Raw genomic sequence first — 14,672 nt, 5'->3', positions numbered from 1 at the left:
GTGTCATACTGTCTACCATGATCAATCTAAGGTTGTTATTCGTGTTTCTCCGTAATTTGGACCCAGTCTTTTATCCTCCTATAAACATCACGCTTATTTCACTCTTTCGGTCCTAAACCCTTCCACCCCTCTCCTCCACCAAGATGCTTTCTTATCTTTCTTCCTCTCACCCAAACCTGTTCATCTCGTAAGGCCCTGATCAGTTTTCACTGTGACTACTCTGGCCCATACTGAAATCTCTTGCTCTTGGTACATTCTAATCATTATCTTCTGGGTTAACACCAAGTGATATTTCTTATATTTTATGTGGAGTCACATATATTTACATTTTTATTTTTATCAGTTTATGGGACACAGTACTTAACTGGTTAAACCTTTTAAAAATATTTATTTATTTGAAAGGCAGAGTTACAGAGAAAGAGGGAGAGATGCACACAGAGAGAGGGACCTTCCATCTGCTAGTTCACTCCCCAAATGGCTGCAACAGTTAGGGCTGGGCCAGGCCAATGACAGGAGCCTGGAACTCCATCAGGGTCTTCCACATGGGTGGCAGGGGTTCAGGTATTTGGGCATCTTCTGCTGCTTCTCCAGATGCATTAACAGGGAGCTGGATTGGAAGTGGAGCAGCTGGAATTTGAACTGGCACCCATATGGGATGCCAGTGTTGCAGGCAGTGGCTTAACCCTTGTACCACAACACTGGCCCTTGATTAAACTTTTAAAGGGGGGTAGTGGGAATCAGAAGGAGACTGGATACCAAGGAAGGAGAAAATTTTGGCCACAATGATGGAAGAGATTAGTCTAAGTCAATGTTTTCTAAACGTGTTCCCTCAAACACCAGCATCTGAATCACTTAGGATGCCAACAAAATGCATAATTCCTAAACTTCATCAAAGACTTGCAAGGTCAGACTTGGTATCCTAGAAACCTGAATTTTTAAAGGTAATCCAAAAGCTTTTTTGTTATACTAATTCTGAGAACCACTAGTTTAAGTGAAGAAGGGAGAAGATGGATGCTGAAAGGGAGCAATTTTTCTTACGTTTACTGGGTACCTGTACTTTTCATTATGGCTAACAACAGTATGAAGTAATTTCACAAACCTAATTTACTATAATGTGAGTCTCCCTCTTCAACACACTGCTTTGAGCACAGCAGACCTTTCTTCTATGGCAAGAGTATTTCAAGTACTGTATCACAAATATGGGCTGGCTAACAGAGTCTCTCCAAGAACAGAAATTTTGTAGCACTCAAGAAAAAGTAACTGTAGCTGCTAGTCTGGTTTTACTTTCTTGGGAAATAAAATTCAACCAGAAACATGCTACTGGCTCCTAGAATTCAAGTTTGGTAGCACAGAGAGAGGAAATAACAACTCAAGATTCAGTTGCTTACATTTTTAATTGGAAAACCAAATGGTAGTGAAAACATGGAGCTGATTTAGATCAAAACTGCAGACTCTCTCACTGGCTCACCGTGAGCAGGATTTCTGCAGCTGAGTACTACAGAAGCAAGATAACAGAATTAGATACGATCGAGAGAAAGAAAAATGCACAAAAGTCCTTGAATTAAAATGAATTGAAACCTTCTGGGAGAAAAGCTATTTGGTAAGCTCCATTAAGTCTATTGTAGATAGCTTTATTTGACAAAGCAGCATCCTGGCATGTGGAACAGGAAAGAAAATAGCTCTAAGATGATCTGTCAGGGAGTTTCCAGTCTCTAAACGAATAAGATTCTGTGCAGTAGCCAATACAGCTTTTAACTCAAAAGAGATACAGAAGCAAAATGCAATTATATAACCCTAGTAAGTGCATTCAATCTGAATCTCCCACACACCCTTCTCCTCCCCCAATAACTCCTCAAATGCGGCAATTCATCAAGTGGATGCTCAAACTTATGGTTGCATTTATTTCATGGTATCACTGGATAAACACTGTATACAATAATGTAGAGGCTGACGTGGAGGTAATCATAGAAGTTAAAAGATTAATCAGATATAAAACATCCTAGCTAAGCACTTAAATAATTTGAATGGCTCAATTGTTATTAAACTCTTTTGTATGTTTGGGCTACTAGTTTTTAGTATTTATTTGCAGTAATTAGTTCACTTCTGCAAATGCTGACTACTGATTACAAAGCGCTTATCCAATATAGACAGCCATTTGTATGTTTAAGGATCTAATATATGGGTAAAATAGAGAAAATTCAGATGTAACAGCTAAATGAATGCCTTTAGAAAAAAGTCTGACTGGAGGATTTTCTTTCCTTACTAGTTTCTGTTCATGGAGTAAGGTTCTAACATCACTCAAGTGGGTGTAGAACTACTGACATCAATACACAGGTACTGGAACCAGGAAATTCAGATTTGAATCATAATTCCCCACCCCACCCCCACCAACACCACCCCCCCACACATACACACGACAATAGATCACTACATCTCTAATGTTTAGCACTGTGCTTGGCAGACAATAATTAATAAATGAATGGATTAGATAATTTAGCCATTACAAATCCCTTTTCTTACAAGTGTGGGAACTGAGGCTCAGTGGGGAAGAAGCTCCTTCTAGGTCAAGGAAGACAAAGCTGGAACCAGAATTTGTGTCTTTTAACTTCAGGTCCAGTGCTTTTTCCACTGTACCTTCTCATAATCAAGCTTCTAAGTTTGTCTGGAACAGTTTGCCTACAAATACTGGTCTTCTGGCTATTGTATTCTCTCTCATTGTATACTCCCATCCAAGATAGTTTATTATGAAATTGAAGGCTAGGGTGTTGTCCTGTTGTTCGAAAATTTGCCTTATAGGACCCACAGGGATCCACACTGTGGCCTCTGTCTCAAAGTAATGTCCTGACTATACTAGATAAGAGCAAAAGTCTTTACCAAGACAACTGTTTGTGGACTCTTGCTTGGTTTCCAATACACCCCAAGTAATCACAATGGAAGGCAACAGATAAGCAGACTGTCCCATGTTGCAGATATTACCCATTAGTGGGCAGATTTTCTTCCAATTGTGTTTTTTTACAGACATATTTAATTTTATCAAAATATTTTATGATGTCTCTTTGTAGATCTTCACCACAAATCATATAACCAAATTCTTTTTGTTTGTTTTTTTAAAAATTATTATCTACTTATTTGAGAGGCGGGGAGGAGGAGGGAATGAAAGAGGAGAGAGAGAGAGAGAGAGAGAGAGAGAGGATAGACACAGAGATTTTCCATAATTTATTTTGCTATATATATATTTGTGTTAAAATTAAAATCTTAAACATGTTATTAATTTTAAGGTACTAGTGATGTAGGGACCTAGCCATCTTTCCTTAAAGGTTGGTTAGTTACCTATTTATGTTTATGCTCTCTTATGGTTTCTATTACAAAAAGTATTAATGAGTACAAACCAAATATAGAAAAATGCTACATAAAAACTCAGTACTTCTTGGAAAAATAAGTCCACTTAAAATATTTTTTAATTTGAAAGGCAGGGAGACATACAGAAGGATGGAGCCAGCCAGCCAGAGAGATATTCTACTAGTTTACTCGCCAACTACCCAAAACAGCCAGGGCTGAATCAGACTAAAGACAGGAGCTGGGAACTCAGTCCAGGTCTCCCACGGTGTGGCAGGGTACAAACTACTTGATCTATTACCTGCTTCCTCTCAAGGTGTACAACAGCAGGAAGTTGGAATTGGATATGGAGCTAGACTCAAATGCAGCCACCCCAACATGGGATGTCACTATCCCAAGCAATGTCTTAACCACTGTACTAAATGCCTGTCTTGAAAGTATACTTTTAGTTAGGCACTTCAAGGTAAGATGGGGATAAATTTAAGACCACAGACAATCCTAGGGCCACAGTGCTGATAGTCAGTGTGTACATGTATGACCTCATCAATTATTGCTAGCTGGTGCCCAGTCTGATGATTGATGACCATTCCTTACTGGGTGTGAAAGATCTGAAAATACCACCCCTGTAACTATATGCTTATTAAATAAATCAAGGCAGAATCACCTTTACCTGATTCCTCAGTTTCTTTCGTTTCTGTCGTTTCTTCTATTTCATCGTCAGACATTTCCATTTCTTCTTCTCGCCTGATTCCCATTAGTTCATCATTGTGAATGTTGCGGATTTCCTAAGGTGAAAAGTTATGTTAGTTAGGCAGAAGCATTGAAAATGTTAAGGAAATGAACAGTGCTAAGGATCCAATAGAGCAGCTTTTTTATGGCACATTCAAAAAACCCCTCAGAGTACATTTAAGGCAAAGGAAAAGGGCATGTTGAGACCGACACAATTTCACTGGAAAAAGCAGACTTGGATACATCCTGTTTTGCATTAATCTTTCTTTCCAGATGCACAGTTCTGGAAGTCTATGATTTTTGTATCCCTCCCAAACTAGAAAGTTCTGAACAGGAAATATCCCCTACCCTTTATGTGGACTACTTAGACTTTCCCTTGAGGGTTCTGCCATTTTTACCTTCCCATGTCAGACCACTTAATTTTGCTTCTTGCTATTCTTTCCCCTATCCCCTTATAGTTTTACTCAAGAGAGTTCTTAATCATTTGTTTTGCAGTTTTACAAGTTATGGAAAAATGAGCTATCATTGGCAAACTGCTATCAAATCAACCTTCCTATGGATAATAGCTGTAATCTTTGGACAACACACACAAACCCAAAACAAAGTCCATAATTGCTCAGTGGCATCAGAGAGTGAACAAAGGCAGGTATATTCTGAAGAGGAGCTGACTTGTGGAAGAAGAGAACAGCATTGGGACAGTCTCTTAGTATTTAAACGGCCTGCTGTTCTGAGGGCAGACCAGAGTTAGCTCCTATAGAATGTTTAAAGTTCTAACAGAAAACCTATAGTTATTTTACGGCCTGAAGAATTTGAAGAGATAATCCAGGGCAGCCACAGCCACTGGAAAGTGAGGCAGGATCCCAGAAAGGAAAACACACAATGCACACACACACGCACACACACGCACATGCACACACACAGAGGGAGAGGGAGAGGGAGAGGGAGAGAAATTAAAATTCTGTGTGTAAAATCTATTTAAATTTCTGCATAACACCTGAACTATAAAAGCACAGAGCAGATTTCAAACAGCACAGTTAAGGCTAAAATAACTAACAAAGCTTTCAGCTGCTATCCAAGAGATAGAATTTTCATATTGAATTCAACCAAGTGAACTGATAATTAAAGCAAAAAGAAAACACAGTCAACATTCTCTGGAGGAGCATAACAGAATCTAGGGTCTTCAAAACAAAATATTCAGAAAATATCAGTACTCTTCAAAAAGTCCAAAATTACTTGACATACAAAGAACTAGGATGACATGACCAATTTCCAAGAGAAAAGAGAACAGAGGCCAACTTTGAAATGATCTAGATGTATAATAAACAGAGAAGGAATTGAAATATCTATTGTAAACTCTGCTCATGATTAAAAACATATGCTCATTATGAATGAAAAGATAGGAAACCTTAGCAGAGTAACAGAAACTTTTAAAATGAGTCAAAAGTTCTTTTGTCTGGAAATAAAAAGAATCAAAGAAGTTTCTATTCTTCAGCTGCTATATCACCATCTTTTTATTCATTATGAGCATATTTGCTTTATATCATAAGCATGATTACAATAGCTGCTTTAATTCCCTGTCTGCTAAGGAATACATCTGGGTAATTTTTTTTTTTTGACAGGCAGAGTGGACAGTGAGAGAGACAGAGAGAAAGGTCTTCCTTTTGCCGTTGGTTCACCCTCCAATGGCCGCCGCAGCCGGCGCGCTGTGAGGCCGGCGCACCGCGCTGATCCGATGGCAGGAGCCAGGTGCTTCTCCTGGTCTCCCATGGGGTGCAGGGCCCAAGCACTTGGGCCATCCTCCACTGCACTCCCGGGCCATAGCAGAGAGCTGGCCTGGAAGAGGGGCAACTGGGACAGAATCCGGCGCCCCGACCGGGACTAGAACCTGGTGTGCCGGCACCACAGGCGGAGGATTAGCCTAGTGAGCCGCAGCACCGGCCTCATCTGGGTAATTTTAAATCTGAAAAACACAGTATCTCAACATATGAAATAAAAATAATTGGAAAAAATAATTGAATGAGCCTAAAAATAGAAGAGAAATGACATAATAAAGAGAGAACTTAAAGACAAATATATTCAATATAAATATATTCAATCTGAAAAAGAGAAATATATGTTCAAACAAAATAGAGCCTCGGGGACTTGCTGGACTGCAAACAAGGGTGTAATATATATATATATATATGCATATATATATATATATATATATATATGGAATCCCAGAGAGCAGAGAGAGAATAATTTTAAAAGGTTCAAAGAAATAATGGTTAACAATTTCTCAAATTTGATGAAAGGCATCAATCTACACATTTTAAAGAGCGCAGAGAACCCACAGCAGGAGATCTGTGAAAAAAAAAAATCCCTAGGAATATCATTGGTCAAACTGCAGAAAACTAAAGATAAAAAGAAATTCTTGGAGTATGCAGAGAAAAACATTATATTATATAGAGAATAACAATTTGAAAGGTACGACTTCTTTCAGAAACAATAAAGGCCAGAAGCCAGTAGGACAATATCTTTAAAGTTCAAGACAAAATAAAAATATCCATTCACTCAGAATTCTATAGTTAGAGAAAAAAATCTTTCAAGAATGAAGAGGGGGTGGCGCTATGGTGTAGTGGGTTAGGCCTCAGCCTGCGGTGCGGGCATCATATGTCAGCTCTAGTTGGTGTTCCAACTGCTCCTCTTCTGATCCAGCTCTCTGCTAATGGCCTGGGAAAGCAGTGAAGGATGGCCCAAGTTCTTGGGCCCTTGCACCCACGTGGGAGACCTGGAAGAAGCTCCTGGCTCCTGACTTCACATCCAGCTCCAGATGTTGTGGACATCTGGGGAGTGAACCAGTGAATGGAAGATCTGTCTCTCTGTCTCTCCCTCTCTGTCTGTAACTCTGCCTCTCAAATAAATAAATAAATCTTTAAAAACAATGAAGATGAGAGAAATACATTTTCAGACAAAAGTAAATGCAAGAATTCTTAACCAATAGACTTGCTCTGTAAGAAAGGCTAAAGAAGGTTCTTCAGGCTGAAGGAAAGTGCTACTAGATGTAAACACAGATCTTCAGGAAGGCATGAGGAACACTGGAGATTATCACAATCACACTGGAAAATCCAGTTTAAAAATTAAGCTTGAGAACTGAGAACTGTGTACTTCGAAGCAGCTTGCAATTATTCAGGGGCTGCTTGATGCCTGTCAGAGTCTTCTTAGAACTGAGCTGAGAATTCGTTGTCTAGGTTTAGCCCCTACTGGGCTGTCATAAAGGACACAGTCTAAGCTGTCTGGGGAAAATTGCCTCCATTTAGAGGGATTACAATTTCATACAGATTTCTTTTTAAAAAAATTTATTAACTTAATTTTACTTATTTGAAAGGCAGAAAGATAGAGACAGAGATGAATCTTCCACTCACTGGTTCACTTCTCAAGTGTCCATAACACCTAGTGCTAGGCCAGGCCAAAGCCAGGACTCCAGAATTCCATAGGGTCTCTTCCCTGGATGGCAGGGACTGAAGTATTTGAGCCATCACCTGCTGTCTTCCAGAGTGTGCATTAGCAGGAAGCTGGAACTGGAAGCAGAGCTGGCACTGGAACCCAGGTACTCCAATATGGGATTTAGATATCTCAGATTGCTTTCTTAATCATTAATGCTATAGTTAGTAACTATCTCAACCAATATCCTCCTTTTCTGTTTCGTTTATCAGGAAAAATAATGCTTTCTATCTCAATTTAAATTTTTATTGAAGTAAATAAAAGGCCCTTTAAAAATGTGAGCCATTCAATATCATCATTGATAGTTAAGAAGTAATATAAAAAAATCAGACTCTAACATAGCATCTTCCACGTGCTACAGGGACATTACTTAAAATAGAAGAAAATAATGACTTGCTTGAGAAAAATGAACTTTAAAAGGCCATGTCAAGATAGAGAGGTTTGCTATGTCTTATTCTGATTCACTGTAGAGAATAATAAAGAAATTTCTCATTTCTCTGAATTTATTCTGTCTCAAGAATCTGGGTTTCAGTTATCATCAGAGCTATTATTGGAAAGGTGATTATAATGATGTTTGACAATGGCAAATTTGAATATCATACAACTTACTGCATAAGGAGAAGTCGTGACTTTCTAGTTGCCTAACAAAAATGTAGACTGTCAAGGATATAAGCAGAGAACACTTCTCAATTCACCGACATATCACTTAACTCCAGGAAAGTCACTGTGGTTCTCAAAAGAGTAAATGGTGTTCCTTCTACAGGAGAATCCCAGGGCAGGGAGATGTGAGAGCTACAACATGTCCTGTAGCTGTTTAGCATCTACAAAGCATCTTTTTTGCTCCTAGCTGGGTAAGCAAGCATAATCTCTTCTTAGCTATATAAAAAAGTTCAATAAGTATGTGTTATAGTTTATCTAGAGGTCTTTCACATCTTCAAAAATCCCTAGAAACATAACAGATCTATGGGCAAATGTTATCTGAATGTCTCAAAATACTTCAGGAACATGAATTGCTTTAGCTAATAATGAGATAAGGGGAAGAAAAGGGAAGGAAAAGGTTACTCTAAGTTGTTCAGTCAGACAGGCAAAGTAGTTGAGCTCAGAGTCCTCTACCCACTACCCAATCCTTCTTAGATCCAAAACCAAACAAACAAAACTAAGGAACTAAGGCTTAGATCATTATTCTCTATAAAGAGCCAATACTATGTCAGATGAATGGGATAAAGGCCAAAGAGAACACCAGAAGTGGAGTGCCACACAACAGTATATGTGGAACATTTAGTAAATCAGAGCACTCCTGGACAAAGTGAGATTTTCATTCTTTGAAAACTTGATCATTAAAATACAGAGTATCTGAGGTACCCTCTTCTCCATTTCCCAGCTGGATCAGAAAAGAGCTACTTTGAGAAGAACCCCAACGAATACTTTTAGAGTGAAGGGCTAAAAGGCAGCATATGCAAGACGATGTTAGAACCTTTGTGGGGAGATGGAGTTAAAAGATCAGTTTGGGGAGAGTGTTGTGACACACAGTTAAGATGTCGCTTGGGTCCTGCACCTACCATACTGGAGGGCTTGGGTTCAAGTCCCCTTTATGCTTCTAATCCAGCTTCCTGTTAATGCACACCCTAGAAGGCAGAAGACGATGGCTCAAGTACCTGGGTCCCTGCCACCCTGATGGAACTCCACCCTGATGGAGTTCCAGGCTCTTAGCTTCAGTTTGCCCAGTCCTGGAAGTTGTGAACATTTGTGAGGGAACCAGTGGATGGCAGATCTCTGTTTGTCTCTATCTCTGTTGTGCTGCCTTTTAAAATTAAATAAGTAGGGGCCAGCATTGTGGTATAGCTGCATCCCATATGGGCTACTCCACTTCCAATCCAGCTTCCTGCTAATATGCCTGTGAAAACAGTGGAACATGGTCCAATTCCTTGGGCCCTTGCACCCAAGTGGGAGACCTGGATGAAAATCCTGGCTCCTGGATACAGCATGGCCCAACCCTAGCCATTTTGGCCATTTGGGGAGTGAACCAGCAGGATGAAAGATCTCTCTTTCTCTGACTCTCCTTCTATGTAATTCCAACTTTCAAATAAATAAATCTTTCAAACAAAAATAAAAATTAAAAAATAAAATATGCCATGAACTTTTAAAATGATAAGTTTATTTTGCTGCAAAACTTTTTTTTCAAAAAAACTATCCATGTGCTTTTCATAATAGACATTTTAAATGAACTTTTTGAAGACATTTCATACCTGAGGAATATACTGTATCTAGCTTGGATCTAGGTATAGGCAGGGAAAGGACTCTGGGTCACTGAAGTACAGAGAGCAAGGGAAATAGTTACTTCCTAGATTTGTCCCATTTCCCTGACATTTGGATCCAGTGCTGGAACCAAAGGAGGGACAATGGTGTGCAAAAGTAATGTTCAACACCTTGCACTTGAAAATCTCTACCTGAAGCTGACCGGGTCATGTCACTATAAACTACATCTGAAGAGGTAAGACAGTCCTAAAGCTTTGATACCACTTTCTTGGCTTACTGTAGATTTTTGGTATTTTTCATTTCAATAATGAGCTTTTTTTTTGTTAAATTTTTGACAGGCAGAGTGGACAGTGAGAGGGAGAGAGACAGAGAGAAAGGTCTTCCTTTTGCCATTGGTTTACCCTCCAATGGCCGCCGCAGCCGGCGCGCTGCAGCCAGCACACCGCACTGATCCGAAGGCAGGAGCCAGGTGCTTCTCCTGGTCTCCCGTGGGGTGCAGGGCCCAAGCACTTGGGCCATCCTCCACTGCACTCCCGGGCCATAGCAGAGAGCTGGCCTGGAAGAGGAGCAACCGGGACAGAATCCGGCACCCCGACCGGGACTAGAACCCGGTGTGCCGGCGCTGCAAGGCGGAGGATTAGCCTGTTGAGCCACGGCGCCGGCCTCAATAATGAGCTTTTAATAATTTCTGAAACACATTTTGATGACTTTCAGTCTGTTCGAAGGAATTTTTTTCCCCTGAGGCTTTGAAACTTACCCAGCACTCCACAATGGAGGACAAAGCACTTTCATATAGAATAAAACTAAAACCTGAGATGGAGGAAAATGCATGAAAAAAATCACTTTTGTACCAGCAAACATTTTTGATTTATTATAAAGTAAGCAAATCATAAATCATTACACATTAATTACCTAACCATAGATTCACACAAATTTATGTGGACTTAAATTCATTTTATTCATGTTTTATGACAGAAACATGACTGCTAGAAAGGCAAATTTCCTTATTAAATGTATAACAAGATTCTACTTACCCAGACTTTCAACATTAACAGGAAACTTGGGGACAAAGGGGTTAGAGGAGGGAACGGGAAGGAGCAGAGGAGAGGGAGCTAGCTTCCATACTTACGTAGAAATTTGATTTTGAGATATCATTTAATACAATGAAGCCAAGTACAACACAGGATCTTTGTTAATCAATGTCTATTGTATGATACACAATGGCAATACAATTAGGTTGATCTAAATTGGGTTATTATGTTTTTGATGACGAATAGCCAATAGCTAGTGTTAGTGCAAATGGATCCTAAAATAAGGGTATGTGGATGACTTGAATATATATTTCTAAACAGTTCTTCAGAGTTTGGAATGGTAGGCTAGCAAATCTAGAGACAAAGTTCTTTCAGCAATCATTTCATTTTGCAAGAAGTCTAGCAATTATCCAGTCCCCTTTCCTCTGGCCCAATGCTATAAAAGTTCAAGCTAGGCAGCATGCAGAGGGGTATGGCTATGGCTCTAGTTTTCATATGTCATCTAAGTTTTAGTCTTTAATTTAGGCCAGCTTCACAGAAACACCTAGGTTTTAAAGGATTCTGTAGAAAATGTGTGCAACACACAGAAGTACCAGTAAAATGTAGATACTTTCAGCAAGGAAAGGTACTTTGCCTTTTCTTGTTGCTCTTTTCAATTGTACAAGGGTACTTCAAAAAGTTCATCTAAATTAGAATTAAAACATAAATTTATTTTGATGCAAGATTTTTGAAATCCGGGGCTAGCATTGTGTCTTAGTGAACTTTTATAGGCTAACCCTCTGCCTGTGGTGCCAGTATGTCCCGGCTGCTCTTATTCCAATCCAGCTCTCTGCTAATGGCCTGGGAAAGCAGTGGAAGTTGGCCCAAGTGCTTGGGCCCCTGCACCTGCATGGGGAACCTGGAAGAAGCTCCTTGCTCCTGGCTTTGGTTTGGCCCAGCTCTGGCCATTGTGGCTGTCTGGGGCGTGAACCAGCGGGTGGGAGACCTCTCTCTCTTTCTCTCTCTCTCTCTCTAACTCTGTCTCAATAAATAAACTTTAAAAATTTTTTTTGAAATCCATACATTTGAGGGGTCTTCAAAGAGTTCATAGAAATGTATATTATAAAAACTACATGGATTTTAAAACATTTTGCAGTAAAAGAAACTGATTTTTAATTCTGTTTTCTCATAAACTATCTGAAGTAGTCTTGAATTGTTAAGAGCCTCACATACATATAAATCAGGAAAGTAAAGCAATGAAAAAGACTCAGCAAAATAGATTGCCTGCCACATGTTATCAAAGTTAGTGCCTGAGTTGTTTTCCTTCCTACTCCAAACCCTCTTTCTGAGTAGATTAATATAGTGTTGGTTTCTGGTGGAAGGATGAGAGTGAGAAGGGAACTGGTACTTTGTGACATGAGTAAGTCACCAGCTGACTTGTTTTCAGAGGCAACTGGTTAAAAGGTTAAGTGTCAGAAACTTCCACCTTCATGAAACCTCTGACTTAGGAGTTGTAGCCTTGATGCTTAGGTCCAGAAAAATCTGGCATAGGGGATTGAGTCTTTGAGATGCTTTGGTTTTCAGTAGGGTGCTAAAAGGCAGCCATGATTTAAGAGGACAGTTTCTTTATTTCCTAGAGGATATGTTCTTTCTGTCTTCAGAGTTTCCCACTATTAAGCAGAAGTTTGCAGAGAAAAAAAAACTCAAAAACAAAAAACAACCAAAAACAACAATAAAAGCCAAACCAAACCATCCATGACTCAAATAGGCACCAATATAAAGTGGAAACAACTTTTAGGTCATGAGCTGGGTCCCACTCTCAGTAGTAGCTTTATTTATCAAGATTGAGGTACTCAAGAGGGACCTTAATTTAATACAATCAAACAGGGAGGAAGCACCTTTGTTTGTTTCCACAAAGTCTACAAGGCACAGCATGAAACAAGTACCTCTTGGCAAGTCACGCTGCCTATGTACTTTATCCTCATCAGTCTGCCAAGGAAGCTACATTGGGTAATAGGTGTACAACTCTCAGTTCTCTACAGGCCCAGATAAATGTCCAGCTCTCTGGAAAATCTCTCTCTACTGTGAATCTACTTAAACTCAAGTATATATCCAGCATATAGGTAGGCTTGATGTAACTACACAGACCCTTGATGAACAATGTTGATAGGGAATATTTTATGGCAACATAGTTCACAAAAGAGCAGTGGCCTGGACAGATCAGTGCTCCAACTAGTGGGTTCCTTCCTCTTGGGAAAAGGTAGCTGTACTGACTGAGCTGCCCTTAGATGGTGAGACAGTTCAGACAGCTTCTTCAAACCCTAAGTGGGATACAGGTATATGTATATTAGAGGGAAGTAGAGACTTAAAAAACTGCTTTTCTACAATTATAAGATATAGTGCTCATTTTCCTCCCAACCTTTATTCTCCTCAAGAGTTTTGATATTGTAAATTTGGTGTACAAAACTCCATTCCTCATCTTGATCATTTTCATTACCCTTCCAGTTCCCTGAGGGCAAAGACCATTTCACTCTTGTGTTGCTTGCCATGATGCCATGTGCTCAGTAAACACCTGAATCACAACATAGAATTGAGCTTGTTGAAGGCCAACACAAGGTAGCCCTAGGAGTATAAACTCATTTTGTGCTACAATAAGTCATTAGCTTCATTTTTTTTGTTCCTATTACTTAAAAAAACCAAGATGCTATTGGATTCTTAGCACTCTACCCATCTATTGTATCGATGTTTTCAGGGATTTCTCTTTAGTGACTCCCAGATCCCTTTGCTGTACCAGAACCAATGGCTCAAAGACTGATTTTATGGACAGATTTTGACGACTTTTTCCGTAAATTATCTTTATGTTGTTTGAATTACTCCTAAACAAAATATCTCATATATTCCCATGAAAGCAGAAGGGATTGATTATTTTCATTTTATAGGTTAGGAAACAAAGGTGCACAAAGGTTAAGTGACTTACTCAAGACCACAAGACAGCTTGTATTAGAGCTAAGAATGAGAAGAATAATTTCCGGTCCACTTGCCAGTTGTATAATTTTGCATAAATCATTTAACATTTCTTCTTTTCATGTTTGCTTACATGTAAAACATGGAATCCTATACCTACTCATTATTCCCCTGGAGAGCTGTTAATAATACAATGAAATATAATTTACATTTTTTAAAAATTGTTTGCAGCTTTTAATTCTTTTAATTTTCATTTAACCATTTAAATTGATTTCATTATCTCCTATTCATAGGTGAAGAAAAAGAGACTGAGAAAGGCTGGATAACTTGCACAAAGTCACACAGCTCTAATGAGTCAGGCTGAGGGTTCAATTCATGTCTGACTTCAAGTCCAGTACCCTTCCCATTGCATTATGACTGTTGTGAGTCTCAGACAGGTGAGATAACCAGTGTGAAAGCGCTTTGTAAGTGAAAATGTAAATGTGAATAGTAAAAATGTTATTTAAATGCTAAGGGATATGACAACTTACTACGCCGGGAAAGAGGACTCAAAAATGAAACTGAAAACAGTCCTGCATATACAGATTGAAAGCATCAAGGCTGGGCAGAGAAGCTGCCACAGGAGCTGGGAAACTTGAGGTATACATGACACCAAATCCAAAGGCAGATCAGTGAAAATTTACCTCCTATCTTGGTTTTTAATCTCGGATTTGTAATCGCATCACAGACATCCTAGTGTTACACTAAAAATGCCACTTAAGCACAAGCGTAGAAGTGTGTGTCAACCTTAACCTGAAATCAGAGTCTTCTGTTCCCTTTAAAGCTGCTCTCTTATGAGGATTGCTGAATGACTTTGATAAAGGAAGCTCGGAAATTTAAATGCTCTAACAGCCG

The 14,672-nt window shown here is 39.3% G+C and overlaps 1 protein-coding gene and 1 long non-coding RNA gene across 16 annotated transcripts in view; one reads left to right on the top strand and one right to left on the bottom strand.

Annotated features, from left to right (window-relative positions):
• Positions 1-14,672, bottom strand: part of ENOX2 (ecto-NOX disulfide-thiol exchanger 2) — a 331,670-nt gene that overhangs the window by 26,078 nt on the left and 290,920 nt on the right. For 12 of the 15 annotated variants that reach the window (XM_062183765.1, XM_062183768.1, XM_062183757.1 and 9 more), the window contains one exon: positions 4,001-4,121. In XM_062183765.1, coding sequence (XP_062039749.1) covers positions 4,001-4,121 — 121 coding nt within the window. The remainder of the gene's footprint in view (positions 1-4,000; positions 4,122-14,672) is intronic. The other 3 variants (XM_062183769.1, XM_062183760.1, XM_062183762.1) reach the window with 1 other exon arrangement.
• LOC133753272 (uncharacterized) overlaps positions 1-14,672 on the top strand; it is a 149,960-nt gene that overhangs the window by 130,034 nt on the left and 5,254 nt on the right. The window contains exon 4 of the long non-coding RNA XR_009865038.1: positions 14,072-14,215. This is a non-coding gene — a long non-coding RNA (uncharacterized LOC133753272). The remainder of the gene's footprint in view (positions 1-14,071; positions 14,216-14,672) is intronic.

Source organism: Lepus europaeus, chromosome X, assembly GCF_033115175.1.
Source record: "Lepus europaeus isolate LE1 chromosome X, mLepTim1.pri, whole genome shotgun sequence".
Lineage (NCBI taxonomy): Eukaryota > Metazoa > Chordata > Mammalia > Lagomorpha > Leporidae > Lepus > Lepus europaeus.
Note: the sequence above shows the minus strand (reverse complement) of the source record. Positions and strands in the feature narration are given on the sequence as shown.